At 45.5% G+C, this 27287-nt stretch overlaps 1 protein-coding gene across 1 annotated transcript in view; it reads left to right on the forward strand.

The window, feature by feature from the left end:
• The first annotated feature begins 434 nt into the window (after positions 1-434).
• LOC111260958 (uncharacterized) overlaps positions 435-27287 on the forward strand; it is a 153173-nt gene continuing 126320 nt past the window's right edge. Inside the window, exon 1 of the mRNA XM_022834086.2 lies at positions 435-1051. Within this exon, the coding sequence (XP_022689821.1) occupies positions 828-1051 (224 nt within the window). The 5' untranslated portion in view covers positions 435-827. The remainder of the gene's footprint in view (positions 1052-27287) is intronic.

The following is a 27287-nucleotide window of genomic DNA, read 5'->3' on the forward strand; positions in this document are numbered from 1 at the left end:
TCCGGAGATATTTTCTGTCTTCGGTAGAGCCGCTTGCTTACACCTTGTTCTTTCAGCACTCTGCTATTTTACCATTTTGTCAATAAACCGCGAAAGATCGTTGCCGACGCATGGCGCGTTGCCTATTCGGCATACGCACGCTTTTATAAGGCCAGTTTTAGATTGACCTTTTGCCTACGGTTACTGCTTTTAAAACTTGGCCTCGTTCTGTTTAGTATGTTGAGTTGGTGGTCACTCACCAATCGCCCACCTCTCTTCCTCCTTCTCTCCGTCTTTGTCGGCCACTTTTCTTTTTCCTATTCCGGTTCGTATTAAGAATTAATTTTTAGCAGCGGTTTTGCTAGTCAGTTCACCACCACGACATGGGATAGACGTATTTGAAGCTTTCCTGTTGGATGTGGTCCTTAAAATGTTTCAAGCCCTACGGAACCGCTTGAACCGTCTCAGCAGTTCGAGAATGAGAAATCGAAGGCACAGAGAAAAACGTTGGCAGTAAGGCCAATGGCTTCAACCAGCACATCCACTTGCCAGCCAGCAAGCCAGTCCGTCGTCACGACGTAGCGATCTTAGATGATAAGGACATGTTGGGGCCCTCTTTAGCCAATGTCGCCGAACAGCTCTTTGCCGAAACTAGGACATGAAGAGGTGGGGGCTGGCAGAGGAGATGAAGGGAATCCGAGAGGGAAGCTGAAGCATTCCTCCTATATTAAAACTTTCCGCTCCGGCGGCTGCGAGAGCTCGTTAGCAGTTTAATATTCCGAGAGACGGGATACTACCGACCAGGGGACGGAAGGGAAATTCAGGCGGGCGATTTACCGCTGGATGAAATGGAAGGCTCCGAGGAGACCAAACTCAACGTCTGCGGTGGCTTTAAGCACCCTTTGCCGGTTCAGGCTCCTCGTCTTCGATTTCTGCCTGTCTATCCGGCCGGCTGGCTGACAACATCTCTTATGAACGTAAACGGCTTGAGCTTTAAGGCTTCGCCCCAGTGCTTCGCTCGGATACGCCGCCTGTGTGTAGCTTCAGCTCCGTCGACTTTTTACCGCTCAAGGTATAATATACTTCTAGCGACAATAATAACTACATAGGAATAGGATGGTATTAGTACATATTCTCATACATATATACGTACCTATAGAGATTTTGATACATATTACTAATATTACCAGCGTAATATCTCTGTGTAAACATATCTCCTGCGTAAAAATTGGCACCTTCGGAAATACTACCACATTACATATGCACTCTGTCTAATGGAGAGCATAGAAAACTTATTTGCTCACAGGTTTTCATTGCTATATTTTTCTGAGTTTCTCCATACAGAATTCACGAAAATCTTTCCCGCTTCCATGTGGCTTCCTCTTGTTTTTCCGCTAAATAGTCGTTCTACTCTGCCCAGTCACTAGATCGCATTCTCTTTGAAAGGGGCCTGTCGCCTCAGCCGCCGCCATCGTCACCGCTACCACACTTCTGCCACAGTTCTGAGGAGTTAAGGAGCTCTCTTCCCACTAAGAAAGCAACTGCGCACTCCCATCTTTTCTCCACTTGGCGAAACCGAGGAGGACCGAGAGAACGCCTGAACGAGGAAGGAATGATGGGACTGTTTCTAAGACACAGAAGAGTCATTGGTATCGCACTGTTGTGTCTGTTTTCCACGCGTGTGTCGGGCAGCGGGCTGGCCTGGCCCATCCTACGGCAACGGATGGCTCCCGGCGCGCAGTTGAGGAGGCAGATGAGGAGATATAGTCGCTTGCTGGCGTTAGGGGCTCCTGCGCCTTGCGGGGTGCATGCAGCCAGCTCCAGTCAGACCTCTGTGGAAACGGCAGAGCAGGGGATGGAGAGGTCAGACACACGATAAACAGCAGCAGAACCACTAGCACTGTTGCAGCTCTAGCAATGGAGGATGGCGGCAGCGGCTCCGACAAACTAAGTGGGGCAGGCACAGGAGAGCACGTTCCACTAATTGAGGTCTTCGTTTTTCCTTCTCCTTCTCCTTTTCTTCTTCTTTCCTAAAACGAGTGAACGAGATGAGGCTGGAGTAACGCGAAGGCGGAAAGGCGGAAATTGGGGCAATCAAGGGTGGAAGGCAGACCTTACGCTCTGTGCAGCCTCTGCGTGGCGTTCTTGTGATGGGGTGCTGCTGCTGCTTCTGCTCTTTTTCCACTCGCGCCACTACTGCCTCGATCGATCTCTCTTTCGCGCTTTTCTTTGTCCGGCAACTACGAAAGGGCAGAGTAGAGCCGGCAAAGCACTCTACCAGCCACGGGTTACACGACTTACGTCGGAGCTTTTTCCCCCTATCTATATTACCAACTAACTAATCGGCCTCCGATACCCCTTGCGGCTCCCTTCTTCTATTGTAGCAGTCAACGTCGCGGCCGGCAGGCGTTAATGGACGAACGCCTCTTTCGGCATGGAGCGTCGAGGTTGGACAATTGGTCAGCCGCAAGCAGGCTACCCTTTGCCTTTATGCCAGCGACCTTTTCGGTGTGTTACCACTAGTTCGGCAACACTACCAACCCTAAGTTTTATAATGAGACTTGTGACAGAAGAAGAAGCTATGGTAAAAATGTTAGTAATGGTGTTGTTGTAGTGTTGACTGAAAATCAATAGTGTCCCCCGTTCTCCGTTGACCGGTGATAACTAACGTTTATTATTAAATCTACATATATTTCAAACAAAGATACTCTAAAAAGAAAAACTAGCGCAACGAACCGCTTTTTGTAATTTCATATACAGATAATATATTTCGTTTGAGCAAATCGAGAACGATCTACACATGTTACATGATTCTAATGCATCACAATGGCTGATGCTAGCCCTCCATGATTCGGTAACCATTCGATGCGTGGACGACTCGACGTTTCGAGATTGCTGGTGCTATTTTTACTACAACTACTACATCCTGCAGCTCATGTCGGTACCATTGTGTTTTATTACACCTAGCACGTTGCTTGTATGTGGAGATTCAACACAAACAACACACAGTGTAGCGAGCGGCCACCCAGTAGCTAGCTAGACAAGCGTCGAATCGGGTAAGCGGATGGAACATTAATTGAAACATGCTACACGTCCGTTTGAGTACGTTTACCGTATAAAATAACGACAACAGAATATTGCAGTCAAGGTGCCGCCTTGTGACACATGGCTGAGTGACGCCGACCGAGATGATTATAATTACCACCTTTATAAAAAGAGGCAGATCGATTCATAATGTGCTGTCGTTATCATGGCGAGCCAATCACGTTCCCCACCGTTATCGTTTATTCACGCCTGCTAACCTTCTGCCGCGAACTCCCTTGAGCTCTCTTTCTAAGCTCTCGCTTACCGTTGTCGCTGTGCGAGCGTCTTGATTATCCGTATAATTATAGCTGCTATTGTTTTTGCAATGGCTTGGTGGTAATATCAACCACTCAATAGATATATTTTTTCAATAATAACAAGCTAAACCAGTCAGAGAACGGAAGCAATAGAAATGTCGGTAGATATCATTACAAGCGAATCCGGCTGGCTTTGAGAACTATATGCCTCTATCAGGCAAAATGTGCCTTGTAAATATGCCAGTCTTCTAGAATCCTGTACGAGAACACCAGTTGAGTTTACTCTAAGAAAGAGGAGCTTAGAAAAAAAAAGACATCTTTTTAGTCTCGAAAACCAACGCTTAGCGAGCGGGTTTTCACTCTTCGAAAAGCTGAAGAAAATTGGTCAGGACACGCGTTAAGCGGGAACACTGTATATAAATGGTGCAAGTAAAATTTCGAGGGCGGAGATCAGGGTGCTGGATACCAACGAGAAGGTGACCACATGTTGAAACCCAAAGTACAAAAACGCATGTCCACAATCGAAGAGGCAAAGCTTGGAGTTCGATTAGACAAAATTGGAATTTCACATGTAATACGTCACAGAGTTATAACTGGGTACCAAAAATGTGACCCCTGAAAAAAAGCTCCCCCGTGATCTAGGCCAATTTAAAATGTGTGTGGTGTATTCTGTTATTGCAATTTGCTAACCTTTAATCAACAAAAATACGCTTGTAGCATAGACAAGGAATGGTTTAATCCTTACCGCCAGCAGGAGAAGGACCGAATGAAAAAAACGGCGTCGTCCTGGAGCGAAATTTAGTTCGGTGGATGTGTCGAATAGGCTCGGAGGTAGGACGATGGTGGATGGTGAATAACAAACATCATAAACATCTGTTACTATAAGATATTCGTTAAAAATTAAATAATCAATACAGGCCGTTATCTCAAATTCTTCGAAAAACTTACGGACCGATGGCACGACCATCGAAAGTATGCACTCTAGTAACTTACTGATGACGTCAGACCTCATCGCCGTGCCTCAGTTACTTTCTGAGTTGAGCAAAGGAATATCTAAAGTTGGCTTCAGCCTCTCCCGACCTAAGTTCGTGTGATTAGGGGGCTTTCTATGCCCTAAAAAGCGCCACTAGTAGCGAAAACGTACCTCACTCCCGATTTACTCCGAGTCGTCGTGGAGACTCTGCGTATGAAGACGCAAATAGTAGATATATGGCTGCCCAGAAGCCGCCAGAGCACTGAAGTAAGTGTGCAAAAAAAAATCACCGCTCTAGCCCAACTAATACAAACATTATTTAGTCCAATCTGTTCGCAACCAAACAGTTTAGTATAATATTGGTCTGGCGACTGATGAGACGGGGTTGGTTGCGTAAAGCTGATTGAAGCGTTCTCTCACAGGGTTCGTCGCATGGCAGAGCCCACGTCGGAATTAGCTTTGACGCAAGACACTCGTAACATTCGGTGCTCTTGATATTTTCCTCCAACTAATTCTACCTTCACTATAAGCGGATATTGCGTACATTTTTTGCTTGCTTATATAGAAGCATTTACTGGGTGCGTATATTGGATACATCATTCTGTTTCTCTGACTCCACTGTTCATAACGTCCTTTTTTTTATTTAGATCAGTTCAACCTATGGGTGCCCCCTCCCCCCTCACTCTTCCCCCCGAGCAACAGAGGAAGGAGATGGGAGTGATAGACACGGAGGTGGCACAGGAAATCGAGGGAGCCTTGACACCACCGTCCGCAGATAAACGACTGTTATTTGGCGCTTTTTTTTTTTATCGTTATCGCTGTCAATGTCCTCTAGGACAGGCAATATAACCTCGTCTTCTTGTATTATGCCATTCGCTTGCGACGCTGAAGACAAATGTTCTTTCGGTTACAACATAACGATAGAAGCGGGCCGATTCATTGGCATCTCTTAGTTGAGACAACATGAGGTGCTCGCTCCAATTCTATAGTACAAAGCAAGCCGGTCCAAGCGACACGTCCATGTCAGTTTTATTCTATGCTATGTTATCTGAGTAGCAAGTTATATCCGGCAATAGCATTGAACGTTCAACCTGACCAGCACACATGGCTGTCAGCTGCGGAATTTAACCTTACTTCTAGAACTAATGGTTATATCCAAGGGCCATTGGAAATAGGACATGCGCAAGCACTACGGGAGGCGCAGGCTTCTTCTCAGTGGACGATGCCCCAACTAGAAAGACCTCCTCCAGTGTACTAAAACAGGACCGCAGTTACCAGTTGCCGTTTCCATTCGCAGCGTTCGTAGCTACCTTGTGTTAAACTGTGTACGTATTTGCGGCACTTATTCCTTTTAGATTACACCATCGTACGTTAATAAACGGGTATGCGATTCGAAATATTAACGTAAATATGTCTTTGCGGTTGCAGGTAAGCCTGGAAGGACATTGGTCTGTAAGATTTTGTCGACGGATCGATTCTACTTTACAAACGCCACATTAATACGCAGTAAGGCGTGTGCGCCTTGTGCCCAAACATCGTAAAGACAGAAGTCATGGTTTGAACTTACAGGAGATAAGTTTTGAGAAAAATATGTTAAAACAAAACTAAGTTATGTGACCAAAAAAAAAATTAGTGAGGATCTACTCCTACAATAACATTACCACTGCATCAAAAAGTCCTGAAAATGTAGAGCTTTTAATTAATTCTATCCTCCACGGATATCTCTTAGTATTTGCCTATCTCTTTCCGCTATCTCTCTTGCTTGCCCTCCATAAGGTAAACAGAGGAGTCGTTGCTTTTTGTAGCGCGTTTCGTGGCTACGTCGAAAATTTATTGCCGACATTTTACAATATATACGCCTATGCGTTCTGCCCGCGGTAATATATACATAAGTTGCGCAACAATACAAAAGAAGGAAAATTACGAAAAAGACGGAAGTAGAACGAAAAAAAAACTGCCGCGCTGCTTCTGTTTCTACAATAATAGCGTCGGAGCAGTGTTTCAAGCAACAAGCAAGAACGGTATAGATGGACTCGAGTACAACCTACGCATGCGTGTTCCAATGTAGTCACCGAAAAGTTTTCAAGGGACGGCGACAAATGTTGAAACGACGGACCTGTCTTAGCGTCACCAAAACAGAGGTGGGGGCAACGTCTGTACAAGTGGCGCGCATGAAAAGAGATCGGCCATCGGACGGATCTGTTTGGCGAAGATTAATTATCGCTTTTCGCTGTTCGCTTCCCTGGCTCGCAAGCCTCTTCTGTTTGAATTGCGTTTTCCGCTATTTATTGACAAAGACAAAATCGAAGAAAATATATAAAAAGGGAAAAACGCAGAGAAGCACGATAATAATCGCCCTGCCCAACGTATTCGGCATATAGAAGGATAAATGTGCGGTAGGCCAAACAAGCAATCGTCTGCTTTTGTACTGAACAGGCAGGAGTGGAAAGAGAGAGGCGGTGGGAGGGGAGGGGGAAGGTGAGTGTGTATGTGCAAGCGAGAGTGAGGGAGAGATGAGCGAAGCCAAATGACTCTCTCCTTGTCGCAAGTGGCAAAGAAGACATCCGGGAAGAGGGTTCCTGAGAAGAACGCTATTTGTCTCCCTTTGGCTCATTATATGGCCGGTTTCGTCATTCTTTTCTCTTTTACTCGCCGTCCTTCGTTCGTTGATTGCTGCCTCGCTGAACTGACCGTTCGGTTTGAAATTACACAGTACTATTTACTGTCATCATCACTGCTAGTACGAGGGGTACCGCCGCTGCTGACTGAGTATTTATATTCAAATCAAACTGCCGAGATAAGACTGCACTGCACAGCTTACAAAAGACACGCAGAACACCCAGAGCGATCGGACACACATACAAACGTAGTGATTAAATAGATGTGTATTTATGCAGAGCGGTAGGATATAGAAGGAGTGATACATGAAAAGAGAAGAGGTTTTAAAGCGATTTTATCTGTCCGCCGCAGACGCTTTTGTCGCTGTACGTTGTTTGGATTTGGTCGGAACCGTGGGTTGGCGGTCATTCATTGTGCTTCATTTGTATGTATCAACACATTGTTACTGTGCTGTAACATGGCTGAAATCGAGTGAGGGGAAGAACGAAGATGAGAGACGACCATTTTATGTATTTACTATTTGTTTGAGCTCATATTTGCGTAGGCGTTAATAGATCAGATCGCTTGAGATTTTTATCTCAACGATAAAGCTCACTCAACAGTTGATGTACTTAATAGTAGACTAAGCCTTACACATTATGCATACGGTTTGTTCCGATAGGCAGTCGAACGACTCGTTTCTGTTTTAAACTTACTCATGCTCTTAATTAGCGGTCTGAGATGACCCCCGCAGCTGAATGAGACCAAACTTTTCTATTACATGAATTCAAATGATTGACCCTATGTAAATGATCATAGGAAATGATAAACGTGTTTTACTACAAATGACTTAACAAGTGATCATTATAAATGTTAAATTAGTTACTTGTAGAAAACGCAAAACGTCTCACAGTCTACTTTTCCCCACTGTCAACACGGTCGTAGAAGTAAGACGCAAACAAATTTCATTTGTACTAATAGTTCCAGGCGCAACTCAACCCTTTGGAGGTGTACCCCAGTAGTGGATATCCAGCAAACGACTTGATACGAAACGACACGAAGCAGCAAAAAATTCACACTTCTACTTCTGCCGTGGATCGGGTAGCTCAGATCTAGCGTATCGCGGAGAGCAACTAAACGCACTAACAATCAGTGACGTCCATAGACCGCAGACGCTCTAAAGGACGGCCGACAGTTATCGCACAGCTACCGCCATTAATGGATGATTTCTATTAGACGTTTATTTCATTGAAAAGACTGTAGGATAACAGCGATATCGGCTGATCGAGTGGTGCCTCACTTACTGATCAGACGGTTGCTAAGCGCGAATGCGAACCGAAACCTAAAACGATTATATAAGAAAAGCAAGACAACGGAAAGAGAGTCTCACGAAAAAGCGTTCGCGTTACTTCAACGATATAGTCGAACTAATGTTTTCTTCGGCCGCGATCGCAGGAAGGCGTCAGAACGAAAAAAATGTTTTGGACTTCCTTAGCCATTCCGGTGAGCTTCTTCGTACAGATGTTCTTTCTGATGTTTCCAAAACATCAAACACTGAATGAAACCGGATTATATGGTTGTATTTGTTGAATCTTGCCCAGAAAGAAATCACCTGCGCTGATGTGTGTGCAGTCGTCCTCTCGGTGGCGGCTGGCCGTGATTCATGTGTGCATGCATACACCCAACAGTGTGGTCGTGTTTAGCAGGCGACGCTACTCTGACATGTGCTATCTGCCTCGTTGTCTACCACCTGGCTGATTCACGGCACATTTCACCATGGCGGCATTTGTCTGTTGATAGAAATGCTGACATTGACTGATAAGCATGTTTTTAAGCTTACATGTTGAAACGTAAAACGCAAGCACCAAACCTAAAAAAAGCAAAGAAAAAAAAAAATAGAAAGGCTCATCAATGTGTTGATAATGAACGAATTGCCATTAAGTGGTGCTCACCGCGGCAGCAGCGATGGAAGCAGTAACAGCCAGAGGCGCCCATAGTCGGCCATCGCCGATGCTATTCCAGTGGGTGAATTTAAATCTAGACTATAATGCGTAATCGGTAGGTTGATCAGTGGGAAGGATGCGACTTCGACTAGCTGGTCTCGCAATAAGAGGGCTGTCCCACAGATGCTTAGGATACGAGTAACATCACGTGGGGTCAGATGTCTAGAGTTACCTACAAAATATCGAAGTTGTCAGCAAAGTACCAATGCGCCAAAAACAAGTTACCACATCGAAGTTGACCGTTCGAAAGCCGTTGTACAAATAGTGATGGTTCCCAATGTGCCAGGACCGGCACACACTTGGGCAAGCTAAAATCAAGCGCCCGCCTCCTTCGAGTACTGCAGCAAGAGCAGCCGTCGCATCCAGATGTGGTTCAGTGGGTTCTCTGCCCCTATGTTTGTCACTGCCATTGCTACTGCTACCGCGGGCATTCCTCCGGGTAATCCGCAGTTGTGCTTACCAAATAGATGCTAACAATAGGGCAGCTGCCGCTCTAAAAACACGAAGTTGTTTGATGTTTTTGAGGCATTAACAAATATGAATGGTTAGTTGCGTCGATTGGGTGGTAATATCAGCAGCAGAAAACAAAAACTAGCCTAGGAGTAGTCATCCGGAATAAGCTGGGTTTATCTAGATACGTGATCTAAGTATAATAGATCCAATCCCTTAAAAACGCAAAACAGAGTCTGTCATTTTATGCATATCGCATCACCAGTTAAATAAATGGTCGGCGAGAAAAATCTATACACAATGACCACAGAAATGTTATTAGAAAAAAATCAAGAATTCATCAAGAACCGTCGATCCTCTGAGACGTATGTATGTTAAGCAACGACAAAGTTTGTGCCCAAAACGACCTAGCCGTCTGAGTTAGTGGCGAACGGCGGATGTGTACTGAGGGTCATTTAATAATATCGTTTAACTAGTACTTCTGAATAAGTTTTTACGAACAGCTTGAAAGATAGATATATTTACGTATCGCCCTTACCTGCTAAGTGCCAGTCGGTGACGTTGTTGTTGCCTACAAGTCTACAGTGCCTAGAGCAATCGTGACTGCCTGCCCGAGTCACTGAGTGTACGTGTATGTGTGTATGTATGTTTTTGAGTGTGTGTAAGCGTCCCACCAACTATGCGTGCGGGAAAATCTTGGCCGAGTGAATGCGAGGAATGGAAGAGCTGAACGGATGAGAAAAGGACGGACGAAAGGAGAACCGGAGCAAAAGTTGGTCACTAGCTTCTTGTTGAAACGCGTGCGTTAAAACAATAGTTCAGTAGACAATAGTTCTTGTTCTGTCCAGAAAACTGTTTAATTCGTGGAAGATTATAATAGAACTAGTAGAAACAAGTTGCAGTTATCATAGTAGGAACCCTAGCCTGAGTTGGACATCAATCGACCGACCGACCAACGAAAAACGAAGGGCGCGCAAATTGCAAGACCTCGTGAACTCGGAGCGCTGCGAGTCTGCCAGGGAGAAGTTCACGGATCAAAAGACAGTTAGTGAGAGAAAAAGTTGGAGAGGGGGCGGGGAGAGGGTGGTGGTGGGTTAAAAAGTTGAGACGTTACAATGAATAGCATCCGGACAGGTATAAACAGAGATAGACACGCAGACACACACTGCCAACCAAACAACCGTTCGTCATCTAGTTTAGGCAGCTGCAACAAATTTTGTAATCGCCCGCTGTAGCTGGTCAGTGGCAAGATTGCTAAATTTCGCCTACGAGGACCGTGACGACGGACAACTGACTGGTTGATGAAGATGATTATATTCATTATTATTATGCGGTCGTGGTAAAAGTAACGTCAGCAGCAGCAGCAGCAGCTTTGAAAAACGAGAAAATAAGTTACTGCTAGAATTTAGTTTCTCTGATTAGGTAAACAAGCCACTGATTGTCGAGGGAAGGAAGGAAAAAATGAACGAAAATAGGGTAAGAGAAAGACAAATGAAGAGAGCATTAGCCTTTGTTACATAACGAGTCTGGTCGTCACTCTGTTTTTAGCTACCCATTCGTTGTGATTACCTCTTTTCTATGTTCGGCTGCATCTGTTTTCCTATCGTGTTCGTCTCTTTGTCTGCTGTAGCTCTTGATGGCATCAACGGCAAAGGAAGACTATGGCAAGTAGCCATCCCAACTAACGATAGAAATTCTTTCTGATACTGCAGCTGCTACTGCTGTTTTTATCAATATTAGTGCAGCAGAACGATCCTGGAAATAACCTATATAGAAATTACATACTTGTTTTTGTATGCGACCATTCCACAAGTCAAGTTAGTTGTCCTATTGTGCATAAAAGATTTAATTTTTCATCTCATTTATGGCACACACTCATGGCCGCCTTTCAGGATTCTTGACTCGCTAAACTAGTCCCAGTTCTACCATGCCATTGTCCCCTTGCTAGTTCCTTCTCATCTCAGCGGAGCTATGTTCCGTAAGCCGATTCGCACGCAAAGTAGACAGACGAAAACAGAGAACAGATCAAAGAGAGACAGTAAACGTCGCTTACGCGTCCGCGACACTGTGGTTCAGCCAAGTTTGGTTTGTCCTCGTAGTGGCTTAGTGAGTGACGTAATTGCGTGCCAATAGGGATACCCAGTGGTATACATTCGAATCCGGGCATCGCGTTTCGTGCTGGCCAGCCGTCTGATGGTATGGCTAACGGCCACATAAGACTCGGAACATAAAGGTGTTGTTTTTCTAGCATCTCTTTTTTGTTCTCCTCCTGTCCTGCTATGATCCAACTATCAGCTATCGGAACAAGCGTATTAGTGTCATATATCTGTTCTACGTGTATTAGTAACGTCTAATCGTATGCAGCTTTAAAGTCCCTACTAAAGAACGAAGGGTATCAAAAGCGAAATCACGGTATTACCGTTGCCATTGTCGCCGCTGTTGCAGCCAAAGCTCTATAAACAGCTCACAAACAAAGATCTATATTGTCATTGCTTTTATTGGCAAATTGCATATTTAGTCTTATTGCGCATACGCAGACGTACCCCCGTCAGTCAATTTTGTCCTTTGTCACCCAGAACGATTCAAGAACTATGACGTTCAGAGGTAATCATGAGGCTGTCACGGTGACCGCAGCAGCGGCAGCGGATGCATGCCATTCTCACCGTCAATGTGTCGGACCGGACAAAAATGAGCTAGGCAGCGTCGAGTCAGCCTGGAGCTTAATACTCTCGCAGGCGTTTTTCCGTTGGCCTTCGTCCGCGGTTCGTTTATCTGTTGGCATAACGTATGTATACGTGACCCCGTCCGCGACAGTTTCTCAGCTCATTCTAGCTGGCCGTAGCGTGATGGGACGACAAGCTGGGTAGACGCGGCTGCTGGTACTGTTTCGGATCCTGCTATCTGTTCATGATGGCAGCGGTGATGACAACTCTACGGTGGCTGCGTTGCTGTCGTTAGAAGACAGTTCAACTAGACGTTTTAATTTTTCCCGGCAACGCTTTAGCCCCGTAATACTAATAAGGACTGAAACAACTTAGCAAGTCAATCAAATGTGTGTTTAAGCTCGATGAACTTCTTCATTTCGCTGGTTTGTAGGCGTGATGATTTGGTGCACGAAGCACATATGACCGTGGCACGATTTTGCACTAACGTTATGTTAAGGTAAACGATTGCAGACGCCTTCATCCATGATATGTATGATGACCGAAAAGTCGGGGTAGATGCTTACGATAATGATGTGCTGGATATCCACAGTACGACGAGACACAGTTCAGACACATACCTGGACAACAATTGATAATATAATACTGCATTAAAGGAACTGTCTTGCTTAGGATTACGTATTGACAGAATCACGTATACAGGAGTGAATCTGCAGAAGTGGGCAGCGGTGCTGCTGCCTCCGCAACAGTCAGCTTGTCGCGTCACTCATTGGTTTGAATTAGATACATTTGTACGTCAAAACTGCTGACCGGACGGACTCTCTGATAATGCTGGCGGCCACGGCAGCTTCGAACATGCGGTAACGGCTATATTTACCAGTGCTTTAGCCCCCCCCGCTGCCGGACAAAAAGCAACAACGCTATTCAGGGCACAGGCAAATGCTAAATGATACGCAGTAACAGCAGCAGCTCAGGTCGCTAAGCGGTGTTCTTCGGCCGTCATCGGATCGGTTATTGGATCTCATAATGAAATACTCAGTGGCAGTCGAGGCTAAAACTGCTCAGCTCCATGGGGCGGCTTTTCAGCCTATCGTCCTCGTTCTCGCATAATCACATTATATCAATATATATAACTATCCGAAGGCTCAATAGAGTCTGAGCGATGGCAGACGCTCGGATGCACTCTATGGAAAAATGTATTGTTCGTATGCACAATAGCTATTCGTATAAACGAAATTAACGCGTGTTAATAAATAAGATCAATTTTCCGCCTCGGCAATGCCAGAGACGGCAGCAGAGTGCGGCCTACCTTCAGCTGCCGACAAAGCTGACACACTAGAAATAATAGCCTTGTTTGTCTAATAATAGACGGATGTTTACTCTTTCAATCCAAGCGAACAACAGATACGACCTGTTGTCTTCCCACGCCTATTGACGCTTTATTTGTTTCTTTGCGCGCTATTTTCTCTGTTACGGGTCATAAGGGAAGGTTTTCTGGTGCACACGCTATAATGCTTATAGTAGCAATGGTTATGAAATTGCATGCTTTAGGATAAACTGGCGCTAGTTCTATAGTATTATATTATAGTTTACATAGTACAGTGGCGGTTCTTGTTTAGGTTCAACAATCAAACAGCCTCCATATGTTTCGCTTTTTCTCATGTATGGGCGTTATTGGCGTAGCCAGCGACAACAGCGTCGGGCCCCGGCGGCCAGCAGCTACAAAGTGGCTACCCAGATAGAAAACCCGGGATGGAAGGCAGTTGCGGACAGGAGGTTCATTTTCGAGCCACTTTTGGGGGTATTCGTTCCCGTTTCGCAACCGCTGTATGTTGCTGAAGTTCAGCCTGCGTGGATGAAGTATCCGATCGAACGAATCACATTCATCGATGTTGACTTGCTCTGGCTCAATAAAAATCCTGTCACGTACTCGAATGCGCGAGCATCGGCGGGCGAACATTCGGTTGAACGGCCAGTCTGGCAGGCGAGCAGCGACACGGACAAAGAACGGTGCCGTTGCCATTGCTGCTGCAGCTGTCGGCGAAAATCGACGTACGTATGACAGCGACACCAAAGCAAGGTGACGGTGGCTTTGGAGAAAAAAAAAAGCACTGCGACAGAAAAGTTGGGGATCGCGCTAGTGCCGCTGGCAGAGTGCAAAACTGTCGGGACACGATAAGGACAATGCATGTGCGAGCTCTATTAGCTTGTGTTCTATCAAACGCAGACGCCAAAAACGAAAACTGAAGAAACGCAATGATTATTAAATGTCGATAGGGAGCACTACTTCTAGAGAAAATACAGATCGTTACAGATGTAAAAGACATGCTTTCAATGATGTCAGCAATAGAGGATTACGCCAAAAACTACTACAGAACAGTACTGCTGGCTGCCAGGAGCCTTACTAGCTGTCAGCGTGCCGCCATCTGCAGATACAACCAAACATACCCCCGGCAATTATAATAGATAGATGAAAAGGCTAAACAGTCTACGCACGGTTCTACAGTGATCGGCTTTGGACGATCAATAGCGCCGCTATTGTTGTCCCCGTGGAGAAAATGCTGTTTGCGCATTGGTTATGTAGATTTATTTTTCATCGAAATGAATACGTGTGTATGTACATGCGGCGGTACATATTAGCTGATATTATTTTAATTGATAGCTCTACCGCACACCCGAATTTCTTCAATAGCACAGACCGTTCCTAGAAACACAATGTTGTCTGTACAAGCGAGGCCATAAGAATGTTCACGTCTTTGGCGTATCACATCGAACTATAGGTGTACGTGTGTTCGGAATCAGTTGTTTTTCATCTTCTATCCAATGTTTGTCCCTCTGGCGTCTATAATAGTGTGTGTATATGTGTGTGTTTGACATGCTGACGTATAATGGGTTTTGTGTTTGCTGTTATATACACACGGCAAACATTATGCTACTTGGCCAGTTTTATGATGGGCCCTGTCAAACAAGAAAACGTTTATACGATGCTTATCAGTGTCAATCTCAATAAAGCGTTCATTGTTTTATATGATGAGAGCGCACAAAAACCAAAGAAATTGAACACGCTTGGTGGTTTTAGCGATGATTGCCACAAGCCCAAGGGGTTGCTGTTGTTTCTACTACTTACTTGTAGGGTTGCCAGATAAGTGAAGACGATTTTATTCGAAAATAATACGTAGATGGTTTCGGAAGGCCCATCAACTTCATCAGTAAATGCCGGTAAGGCTTATTTAATCTGGGAGGAATGATCATATACGCCTTAAATCTATTTTGTTTTGCTTTATTTCCAAGACTGTATTTATATTTCGACGAAATTTGTCTAACATGAATGAGCGAATAGTTCTAGGCGGTTAGATTTATTCAAGACAACGACCATTCACCATAATTGTTTCGATCTGGCACGGAAAGCACCAGTTAGTCACTTTTCTCAACTATTCCTCCTTTGGATAGCTTACGAATAGCGGTGGTGCGTCAAGCGATCCTTAACCTTAAAATACGCTCCAGCGGTAACTGGCGGAATTGAAGTTTGGTTTGTTGGAACTTATCTGGACGAACCAATTGACAATTGAAGTTCTCAGGCCGAAGTCACTTCTAGCTATTCGTAGCAAGAACTTGGATATATTGAAAATTGCATTTTGAGCCCCATGAACCGAAGCCCTGTTGAGGATGCCTCCTAGTTTACTTTAGAGAAATAATCTTCCTCTGATTTGTCAGAAGTCGCACGAAAACTAGCGATAACGTAGAGCATCGATATCAGGCAAAAAACGAAGTGTTCTCGGTAGTTCGTTTAACAGAAACAGATTTAATCCTACTACCTGATACTTTCCCGAATTCCGAAACCGACACACCGTTCTCGATTATGACGAATTTGTTGTTTTCTTCTGGAAAACATAGGTTTATTTCCTGTGCTAAGAATGATGGATCAGCGCATACCTGTCACAAAAACGGCCTGCCAAAATGTGTCCTAATTCAGGTGTCGTCTTCTATATACACGAAGCAGTTTGCGGGCAGTGAGGTGAGCGAGTTGGTTAAATCAGTGTAGTCCGCTTAACTGTGGTACTACTATTGCCATTTCGATATGCTAGATTTACTCACGGAGATGTAAGATCTACACAAAGCGTTAGCTCTTGCCTCGCTTAGCGTTCGCTGGGGTGATTTACCTTACTTGCTCGTAGTGCGGCCCATATGTTTAACTTTATCTAGGCTTCGTCTTCGAATTGGGGACGGACATTTCGACCAGGATATCATTTGTACGATGTGAATTTCCGTTTGTTAATCTGTTCGATCTTGTTTAGAGTAGAATCAATGACAAAAACAATATTTTATAGTAAAAGAAACAATGAAAAAAAGGTAACATTATTCGATGCAGTCAACCAATTGAATTGTTGGCGCTTTTTCTAATAACGGATAGAACTTTTCTCGTTTTATTCGAATTATTTAGGAGCTAGACTATATCTAGCTCTTTTGATCTGTTTAGTATTATTCGACTGCAGTTAGTCCAGAATCAAAGACTGAATATATATTACTTATAAGAATCTACAGTTTGCACACAGAACGCCCAAGAGCACACACCTAAGCGGTAGATTGTGCAGGTGTTCGTATTGTAATGCTGTTACTGCGACGGCGGCGGCAGTCTAGCTAGAGAGATTAGAATAGATAAGGGAGTTCTAGATGAATATTCCCACAAAAGCAAATAAACACACATGGCCATATATATTGGGTTGTCGAAAACAAATATATTGTGGATGAATAATCTTTTACCATCGCCCCATTAATGTAGGACTTCTGTGATCTTTAAGCGAAACTTACTAAAAGTTAAAAATATTCGTCGTTAAATGCCTTAGTTAATAATTTCTTAAAGATGGAAGTAGCAACGCACCCCTTTGTTGATAGCTGCGATTGTGGTCGCTCTTGACCGATGATGGTCCTCCCCTGCGGTCAAATTGTTCCAACTTACTACAGTAACGAGCTACCAACAAGGGTAAATCCCCATCCAACAACATCGAGCTTAATTGCAGACAAAAATATTTCTTGGGGCGTAACGTCGTGTTGCTTAAATTTATCTCGTTCACGGTAATCTACTTAAACAAAGTATTCCTGCAGGCCAGAGCACCACTTAACACTTAATATCCATCCATTATAGGGGGGTGAAGGGTTTAGGGCAAGAGGTACAAGGCATAAGTATAAAAGGACTACGAATACGCGAGAAACCGAAAAAGCAAGTCAGCTTGCGTCGAATTTTAGTAACGCACGAACCGTTCGCCAATGCAGTCATTAATATGGGGTGTTTCTCTGTTGTCTCTGTTGGCTGGTCAGCAGAGCGCTTGCATGGCAGAGCTTGACAGTAGTACTCGGTCCATTTGGATTGCTAAGCGGTTCATTGAACAGCAGACTCCCAACACAGTTGACCAGGACAAGCACTGGAAATTTGTATTAGTAATGAACGTTCGTCTTCACAAGAGAGCATTCGCTTTCATCGATAGATGTGAAAGAAGACCGGACGCAACTGAAAATCAACAAATTATACATATAGGTTGCCCTGCTGTTCTTTCTAACGACATAAAAGACCATTGTATCGGTGCGATCGCTTCTGTTATCCATATATATATATTACAAGATATAGACGTATCTGACCAAGGCCCGCAGCCTCTTGATTTTCTACTCTTACATTATACATAAGCATAGAGCAGCAACGGCTCTTAATTCTTATGACCATTTGATCACAGCTCACGTTCGTCATTGAAGTAGCTGGTCTTGTCAGCTAGAAACTTTAAGTAGAGGCCGGAGACTGTCCTATGAGCCAGTCTCTCTTGCCATGATTTGCAACGACACATACGAATCAGCGCACGTTCTGTGCCGGTATCGCTTAGATAACATAATGCCTATATTGAGGAGGCCAATGCTGTCAATATCTTCGTGTAGACAAACCTTTTCTTATGATAATTGCGGTCACGATGATTATCTCATGCTGTCGTTTTCGCCGCCTGTCGTTTCCATGCGTCATGTAGTTCTAGGCTTGTTCGCCTATTCACTCACCGCTTCTTATGCTGCTCGCTAAGTGTATCTGACTGTTCTCGTTGTTTCACCTAGCGTTTTGGGCATCGCTGGATTCGCTCCTTCCAATGCTGTGACACATTCGTGCAGAATAAATGTCTGCATTTGTACAATTTGTCATCTGTCTTCTAATTTTCTGTTCATTTATCTCCATCGCTTTGTCGCCTTCGGTTTGCTATGTCTGGGCTCTACTATATGATACGTTACTGGCGGCCCGGCCACCGTTACTGGCGCCGATATCGTAAGCACCAAACGTTTTGTCTTTTTTTTTTTTACCAATATGTTTGTAGAAGCAAACTTTTGCATTTTGTTTGTGGTGTTTCTCGTTTATTTTTTTCTTACTTAGCGTACAAAACTGTACACACCGGTCCTGGACGGTTCTGTTTATTCTGTAGCAAATACATTTGTCAGCATTAAACAGAACTGATCAAGGAACGAGCGACAACTGTCGTCGAAAGAACATAAATATCGCGTAGCGCCATCTTTTTTATTTGTTAGCAACTCGTGGTGGGTGTTCTATAATCAAGAACTAATCGAACGATGGTAAAATATATCGCTCGAAATCGTAGTGGCTTCAGGCAAGTAGGCGGTCTATTAGTGTACCCTGGAAGCGACATTATTCTTTTTCCCTAACTATTTGTACCGACTAAAGATCAGTACAAGACTGACAGGCTTTACTGAACTCTTTTTTTTTTCGAATACAACTTCATTGTTATTTTAGAGCTTCGTCTCATCGGATGCAATAACGAAGTTCGGATCGGCCTCATGATTATGTCGACCAAGCAACAACAGCTGGTTCGATCGATGGTTACGAATAAGCACTCGTTGTTTTGTTCATGCAGATTACGGAATTACGCGTTCGTATTTTCCAATGCTGTAGCCGTAGCAGAATCGCCACTCGATCTATGTCCAACATGCACTTGACGGATAATTGTTGTCGCATTAGATGGCGAAGGTTTCGTTTCTTTCTCGGCACAAAAGCAAGTTTATTTTTGTGATAGTATCACGTGCAAGGGTTGCTGAAAGGTTCCGAGAAGAACATACCGAAACCGCTGCCAAACCTCAACAATCAGAGTAGCAAAGTCGACCACGAGTGGTACGCTGCGCTGGCTTTCCGCAGCCAGCAGGATTCTCTGAAAGGCGATTAGGCCTATTCAACGGGATATTCTCAATTAACACCAAGTGAATAGTGGTACTGTAGAGCCACAATATAGAAAGAAAACAGAAGTTACAGATGAGATAAGTCTCCCTTAAGGGCTGTATTAGCAGCGGCAAACGTTGCCAGCGAGGAGTGTAGAAATGCGTTCATCTTTCTTGGGGTTAACCTTCTAGGACGATCCAAGACCACTGACGAAGTTCGTTGGTGTTTGCCTTTCCCGCTTCATTCTATTGTGGCTTTCTCTCCGCCATTTGGCCACTCAGTCTGTCAACCATTTTTTCGCTTTGCCACTTTCCTTGTTCGGGGTGGCCGTCGGGAAATCGACAACCCAACAAATTCGATGTTCTGCTCCTGAGAGCTTTGTGGGCTGCTTGTGCTACAGCCACGCAACCCAGCAGATGGAAATTTGTGCCTGGCATAGACGCTGTTGTTTAGACAATGTACGTTGTTTTCGAACAGGGCACCAGCAAACCTTCTCTGTCCTTTGGCAAACGTTTCGTTCGTCTTACTTTTGCCGCTTGCGCCCACATAACTCCAGAACCGCAATAGAAACACGTTGCCTTACTGTGCTTTTATAGCAATTCGTCCTGCAGCCTCTGCTGAAACGTTATAGCCTTGAAACAGAAATGCAGCCTGCGAACGAGGACGAGAAACTGACATGAGTGAAAGTAAAAGGTAGCGTTCTGTAATCCTACATGCTTACGTGTGTATATCCATTGCAGAATGTCCAAGGACTTTATTTACTTTATAATCGTTACACTGTGCTCGTTATCGGTGTTTTATGAATTATTATCAGTTATCAATACTGTCAAAATATCTGAGAACGATGTTTTAGCTAAATGTATAGTTAACATATACGCGATGAGCTCTAGCGATTTTGCGCCTGTGTGCATGCGGGTGTGCGTATCGTGCGCCATATATCTGAACTGAAAGGATGAACCTTAGTCCTCTCTATCCCTGTGAAAGTAAACGCGAAGGCCAGCCAGCACATGTATCTACATACAGAGGAGCATCGTTAGGACTACATAGTTTGGGGGGTGCACGGGAGATTGTGCGGAAGCATATCTATCCTCTGGGGAGCAGCCGGTGTGGGCCACAGCATGCGCAGCGCTGCTTGCGGGTTCTGAGCAGATCGAGGACTGAGAGCTAAACTTCTCACGACGTCTGCCGGTTAAGGCGGATGGAGATTTCCCCACACGTCAAAAAACTTGACACGGTTGGAGACTGTGGCCACGGTCGTAGGTGTAGCGGATACCGATGATGTAGCTGGAGTCGCTATTAGTGGTATTATAGATTTAGTACTTGCGGTAGTAGTTGCTCTAGTAGTCCTCGTAGCTGTAGAAATACTTGTGGAGATCTGGACGATAGTACAGTGGTGAGTTCAGGAACGTTTGAATCTGTCTGGAGGCGGAGAAGGCTTTAGGCTTGGAATCTTTTTAGTCATTATACGGCTGAGCGGTCAGGTTTTCGTCGTTGGTACGATGTAGGGCCATGCCGACGGTGTCAGTGACGTCTACTGGGGCAACGGTAGTGGTCTAGAGAGTGAGCTAGGTGTGCAGCCCTATGGCAGCAGCGAGAAATTGGTTATCTCTACGCGGCACCTATGCCATTTGACCTTCGTCGCCGTTCCTAGCCACTGCCCTCGACCTCTGCGCTCCTCTGACCCAACTGCGAATAGGATAACCAAGGGGAAACACGAGTTGCCCGCCACAAGCTTCTGCCGTCGACTCGTTAGACAGTAGAGAACCCTGAGACCGTAGCCTACAGGGAATTCGAGCGGCGATTGTTAGTGACCACAGGGCACTATGACGGATAAGCTAAAGGGAAGGAACCCTAAGCCTTGGAATTTCAGGCTCACCAAAAGACAGCGACGAAAAAGACAACCTGATGACCAGCGGTCCATTCAGCGCTTTGCGGCCCGTTGGTGTGCGCGGAGGGCCTTTAAGTCCTACTTCCCGTCACCTGTATAACTAATGACCATTTTACAGCGATAAAGTCGAAGATTCAGCACGAAAATCATCTACCCCCCCCCCCCCCCCCGTCGACTGGCGTTAACTAGTGTTTTGCTTCAGCACCCTAGCGTTATTTGCCTAACCAGTCAAGGTTACAGTTAGACTATCTCGAATCAACCTATGAAGACCCGTCTGTAGGCACCCTCGCGGTAACGTCCATAACCATGCGTTTATGCATACCTTTACAGAACAATATATGTTGAGTAGGGCTACAAGGCTGTACCTTGTAAGTCCATCAACTCGTAAGACCATTTATTGATCTTTAATCGACCATCATACATGCTTGTACTTGCCTCGATGTTACCCTGTGGATATTCATAAGTTTCGAGATTTTTAAGACTTACCGTTCTACCTTTCAGGGTCATGAGGCAGAATGCTCACGAAGCGTCACTAACAATGCAACAGAGTTGCGACAGAGACGAGCGTATCTGTTAGAGTAAAGGGGTTGGAACTAGCTTATAGAGAAGTCAAAAAAGACGTAAAAGTCTGTGTAGACAGGTTAGCGTTGTTGAACAAAGTACAGTGCTTATCAAGTGACAGATTGGGTACATACCGACAGGGGGCGTGCAAGTGGCTGCGAGCTAGGAAACGAGAGAGAGAAGGCGACTGAACTACTAATGCTGCACTGTCATAAGAGTGACGTTCAACGAGACAGATCGATCGCAGGAAAAGCAGCAGTGCCAGCAAATCAGTCAGCGGTTGGTGTCTGCTTTCCGATCATCTGAGCTTACTCTTATCTTTTCTTTCGCGCATCTGCGCTCTTAGAAATCAAAACCACTGCCACCGGCAGGATTAGGCAGCGAGCCGACTAGATAGCCGATGCCTCAATCCCGCCGATCACTCTTTGGCTTGTCTCAAACACTTCCAGGCGACCGCAGCCACATCAAGGGCAGTAGCAGTGGCGCGTTTTGTCATCAGCAGTACTGATTCAGGATAAGTGAGGTTACTCGAAGCAGTCAAATTACTTTAATCAAATTAGGCAGTTGTACTAGTTCTACTCAACTGCAGTTGTACGGGTAGCAGTGGTACCTAGCCGAAAAAAAGCAAATATAGAAGGTACTGGGCAGTCAGTCATTTGAGCCACATTCTCTTGGAAGCTATGGATGTTCAGGTCTCGGCCTAGCCTGTTTAGGCCTGATTTTTCGGCCTACATCGATGGATCCCCCCCCCCAAGACCGTCGTGCTCCTTCGGAAGCGACGCCCGTTCTGGCAGTAGTGTTAACCGGCAGAGTTAGCCGGACCTAGGCGACTGTGGCAGCAGTGGCAGAAACTGCCGGAGCAGACCTATCATATCTACCAACTACCTATTTACCTTCGATGTTCTTTTTTTACGCTTTAGGCTGCAGCAGCTCGTCATGCTAAACGCCTCAGGTGGTAATTTTTCACCACCCTCCAAAAAGAACAGCAAAGCATCACTGGAAGAGGCCAGGCCCCTTCCTTTCAAGCCACTTACACCAGGTCATTCTTTGTCTTCGTTTGATCCACCTAGGTGATCCTTTTTTGTGGCAGGCAAGCTGGCGACTAATAGTCGGCTGAGCCACCCTTTTGCTACTATTGCTGCTGCAATGTAAACGGCAACGGCAGTGCCGGCTTAATCTGCAAGTAAGGTGGCACATAGTTCCTAAAATAGAGCGAATGACAACAGCGTTAGCTATCATTTACACTGATGAGTCTAAGCGTCTAAAACCGCTTCATCTCCTGCTGCTGCCGCAGCCGCCGCCGTGAGCAGTGGACGGCAATGACGCAAACAATGGCGTTCGGCGAAAACAGCAAAAGCAGCGTTTCTAAGAACAGACGGGTCCTCTCCCGTTACCGCTACCACTGCTACAATATTGCTAGAGGTGTAGCCCCCATGACAGTTGCGGGAACGATCACAGTGGATAGCGGTGGTGGGCAATGGTGTTAAGGGGGAGTCGGATGTCAAGTTTGACTAAGTGTCTTCTTTTGGCAGCCCGAGAGCCCATCGACGTTGATTGATCTAGCAGCATGTACCGCAAATTTTCCGTTGTGCTTGTTTTCGTAATTTAGTGCTGTGACATAATACACACAGCAGCCGAGAGAAGTAGCGAGTGGCCTGTATGGATATGATGTAGAATACGAATAGTAAGAGCAGGAATAATTCCAGTGCAGGGCAGCCCGCAAGCTAGCTTCGGTTGATTGGGTAATATTAAGATGACAGAAAGGCGAGAAAATAAAGATAAATAAATTTAAAAAAAAAAACAAGAACTTAAAAAAGAGAACTAGTGACAAGTCCATCTGGCGATGCCATCATACTGTTTCGTTGAAGTCCTTTTCCTTCGTCTGTGCAGTTGTTCGGCCGCTCTTCTATACTTTGGTCTCCGCCAGGGGCGTGCCCTGAGGAAGACAAGGAAAGCGAGCAGAAACCCGCTACCAGCCAATGCTGTTGACTGAGCGAAATGCCAGCAGATCCGATTCCCCTCCTTTGCTTCCCGCGTAAAGCATTTTAGCAGCAACGAACAGCAGCTACAAGCAGTAACGCGCCGCGATGCCTGCACTGGACAAAAATACGAATGAACGGTGTGGGTAGGCGAGGCAAAGGAGAAAAGATGGCGAAGGTCTATGGGCCGCTTAGGGGGTAAAAGGAAGCTAAAACTCGAGAACAAGGGCCTGTCTAATGCTTGGCTTGCTTGCCTGCCTGCCTGCCTTTTTGCTTGCTGATGATTGCAGCTGCTGTCCCGCAAGTAAGTAGACGGACGAACGATTTCATAGCTTCAGCAGCAGCCAACTTCCGCCCCAGGCAGGTGTCTGTGGGTGACGTTCCATTCAAATTACAGTGCCGCTGCTGCGGCTGGTCTTGCCGGTACCTACCATTCCCATATTACCCTGCCATCGCCTTACTACTGCTGCAACAACAGCCCGAAGCTTTATCCTGCTGTTTGATCCCCCGACCCTTCTATGTATGGTCATCCCTTTTCGTCCTATATTTCTTTTTACCGCTGCTCTTGCTTTTGCCAACCATCGCTTTTGCGTCTGACGCAAACGATTCGTCCACCGCCCACTTACTACTCATTGAAAAGCAATGAGTTACTCATTTCGTCGATACATAAACGTAAGTGTGAACGAAAACACTCACACACATCCGCAACACAACGCGGGCAGCGTACTCACAGCACATAACTGTACTGCTTATTTATTCGTCGTTAACTGCTGCTGCAGCCACCACTGGCTTATGTATGGTATTAAGCGGTAAATCATTTGATAGCGGAAGATCCTGAACATCATAAGGACGCACTAGCGAGTAACTCCAAAAGCAAGGAGGCCTGCAGACCGCACGCAGGTTGGCACTGGCGCGCTGCTCCATGGACTAGTCCACGGATACCTCTACCTCACAAGCTAACACAGGATGAGCAAGCAACAATGGAAAAATAGAATAAGAAATGTTTGTTTGCTATGAATTAAGCGAGCACCATGTTAGGGAGTGAAAAATTCATGTGTATGCGATTGTAGTAGTCGTGGTTTCGCTGGTGTGTTAAGCTCATGAGCCTGTTAACTATGGCTGCCCTGGCCGTCGGCCTCATAGCCACCTAGCCGGTTTGTGCCGGACCTGTGGCGTCTACACACAGACAGGCCAAAAGCGAATCAGTTTGTGTTTGTTGAGTGGCTACCCAGCAGACCCATTTACGTGCTGCTACGAGGGAAATACAGTGAATTTGAATGTTCTCCGGGTGTTAGCTTGTTATTATGAACTTATTGCCACTGGCTATGCATATAACAGTATTGTAGGATGACAGATAGCATGTTGAGGGATTGCCAAAATTCTCTAGGGACAGTGTGGATAGTGAACAGCGTCAAATGCATTATACTACCCTCTGTTCGAGAACTTTAACCGTCGTTAAGGGGTTGGCTATCTGTAGTTTCCTTTTAGTTGCACATCAATCTTAGAGTTTTGCATTTGTGATCTATAAGCTTGCCTTTTAAGTGGAATATGCACGGGGTACTGCATCCATTACGCTGGTTTAAAGATAAAGCGTTCGCTTGCGACGACCCAAGCTACGATTCCGACGATGACTTGTCCGGTTGGTAAGCAAGGACGCCTTTTGCCGAAGCGGCCTTTTTGTCCTAGACTTTCTATTCCGACCTATACTAAGTTTTAACACTCACTCATAACTAGTTGTCGCGAACAACACAGGATACTTCAGTGGCGAGGGCCCTGGAGGGCGAGGAGGAGGAGGAGGTGGGGTTGCCCTAATTAGGCAGAGGTTTTCTGGGCTATTCCCCCAGCCTCTGGATCTAGGCCTCGATAGTTTCCATTTGGATCTTTTCTGCGTATATGCGGGCCGTACTTATACCCCGCCCACACCCACGTCCTCGTTTCCACCAAAGGCACCGTCTGTGCCTCCCTGCTTTACGTGACATTGCCGAATGATATTTTATAAGGCTGCCTAATCTACCTTTTGGCTAGCCAGACGCGAAGTCTACGATACACTATTGAATTGACTATAGACCAGAAAAAAGCTAATTTGAAGACCAAAAGACTGTTTCCTTCGCTGGTTCCAAGTACAATGTGAGAAGAAATCTAGTCATACATGAAGACAGTCATACATGAAGGGTTCAAACGAATAATCATAGTTGCTTTTACTATTTAAAATATTATACTTCTCACTGTGGATAGGTCTGCACGATCGTCACCTGTGCTTCCTTGTTATAGCAGTTCTGGAAACAATGGAAGGTTGGACTTGCAATACGAATGTGTCTATATCTTTTACGAGATACATTTGATGACCTAATCATAATGAATATCGATACCAATAATGATTTTGATGATTTAGACCGCGTGATTTTTAATGGTTTTTTGTAACCACATTCTAAACAGATGATCACGTAAATTAACGTTCGACTTCCTGTTATCTTCAGAAAATCAATAGAACTTTGCGCAAATTACAAAAACCATTTAGTATACCTGGCAAACGCTGCGACTCTCAGAGATCACAACCTTTCTCGCAACATCGATTCGATTTTACGATTTGCCGGTTGCAGTCCTTTGTTGTTCGCCCCATTTATGTGCTAGCTGTACATAAACAGTGTTTCCTTTGTCTTTGCTCGCGTCTTTTCCAGCCTTCCTTTTCCAGCCATTCTGGTCGCGTGAGTCATAGTAACGAGAAGTTATTTCTGCCGATCCAATAGTTCCTTGAAGTAAATATGGTGATTCTTTACGACAGCTCCAACGGCCAGCGGAAGGCTGGGGAAACGAGCGAAGAACTTTCGAGGGGAGGCAGTCATAAGCAGAGTAGCCGAAGGCGTCACTCATATGTCGGCGGCGGATCCGCGTCGTGGCGGGTTTTGCGGTGATCTGTGTATATTAAGACAAAATTCCACTCGTCACAGACAGCGAGAATAAGGTCAGAACAGCACAAAATGGAAAAATGAAAAAAAAAAAACATTTGTCCGTCGATCTCTTTTTGGCGCTCTAATCCCTGCCTTTCCCAATATCCCAGTTGCGCGCCTCTACTACCACGCGTACGGTGACAGAGGCCGACGAGCTCACCATCGGTGGTAAGCAAAGCTGCTGCCGCTCCGCCAAGCTCTTTTTCTCTCTCTGACGTAACCCCACTTGCACTATTCGAGACGCTGGCTGCCATCTTTGTGTTCTTTTCAGTCGATGAGATTCGCTCACTCCCGCTTTATTACTCTTTTCTACTCTGACGGACGACTGCTATAGTAGCGTACCAGCGCGTGCGCAAACACTACCGTCTCCATTTTGTCATTTGCTGTAGTGGATCCGGGCCCTAGCTTCCCTGCTGCCCACATGAGAGTTACTGCCCCTATGCACTGTACTAGCCGCCAAGGTCTTCGTTTGCCTGTCCTAAAGTGAGAGGCAGTTAGTGGAACCCTAGTAGAAAAAAGTGTTACCGGTTACGATCGCTGCCTCGCCGTTGCTCTCACCGAGAATTCAGCAGGAGCCGCAGTAACAGGGGCACCGTTCGCGTTTGGTGGTGCGCTGACGGTGAGCGCATCTGCCGGTCTCGTTCATCGAAGCCCTGCCCGTCCCGTATCGTCACCGTCAAGAAATTCGTGTTTGCGTCTTGGGGCTCAC

Source organism: Varroa jacobsoni, unplaced genomic scaffold, assembly GCF_002532875.2.
Source record: "Varroa jacobsoni isolate VJ856 unplaced genomic scaffold, vjacob_1.0 scaffold_497, whole genome shotgun sequence".
NCBI lineage: Eukaryota > Metazoa > Arthropoda > Arachnida > Mesostigmata > Varroidae > Varroa > Varroa jacobsoni.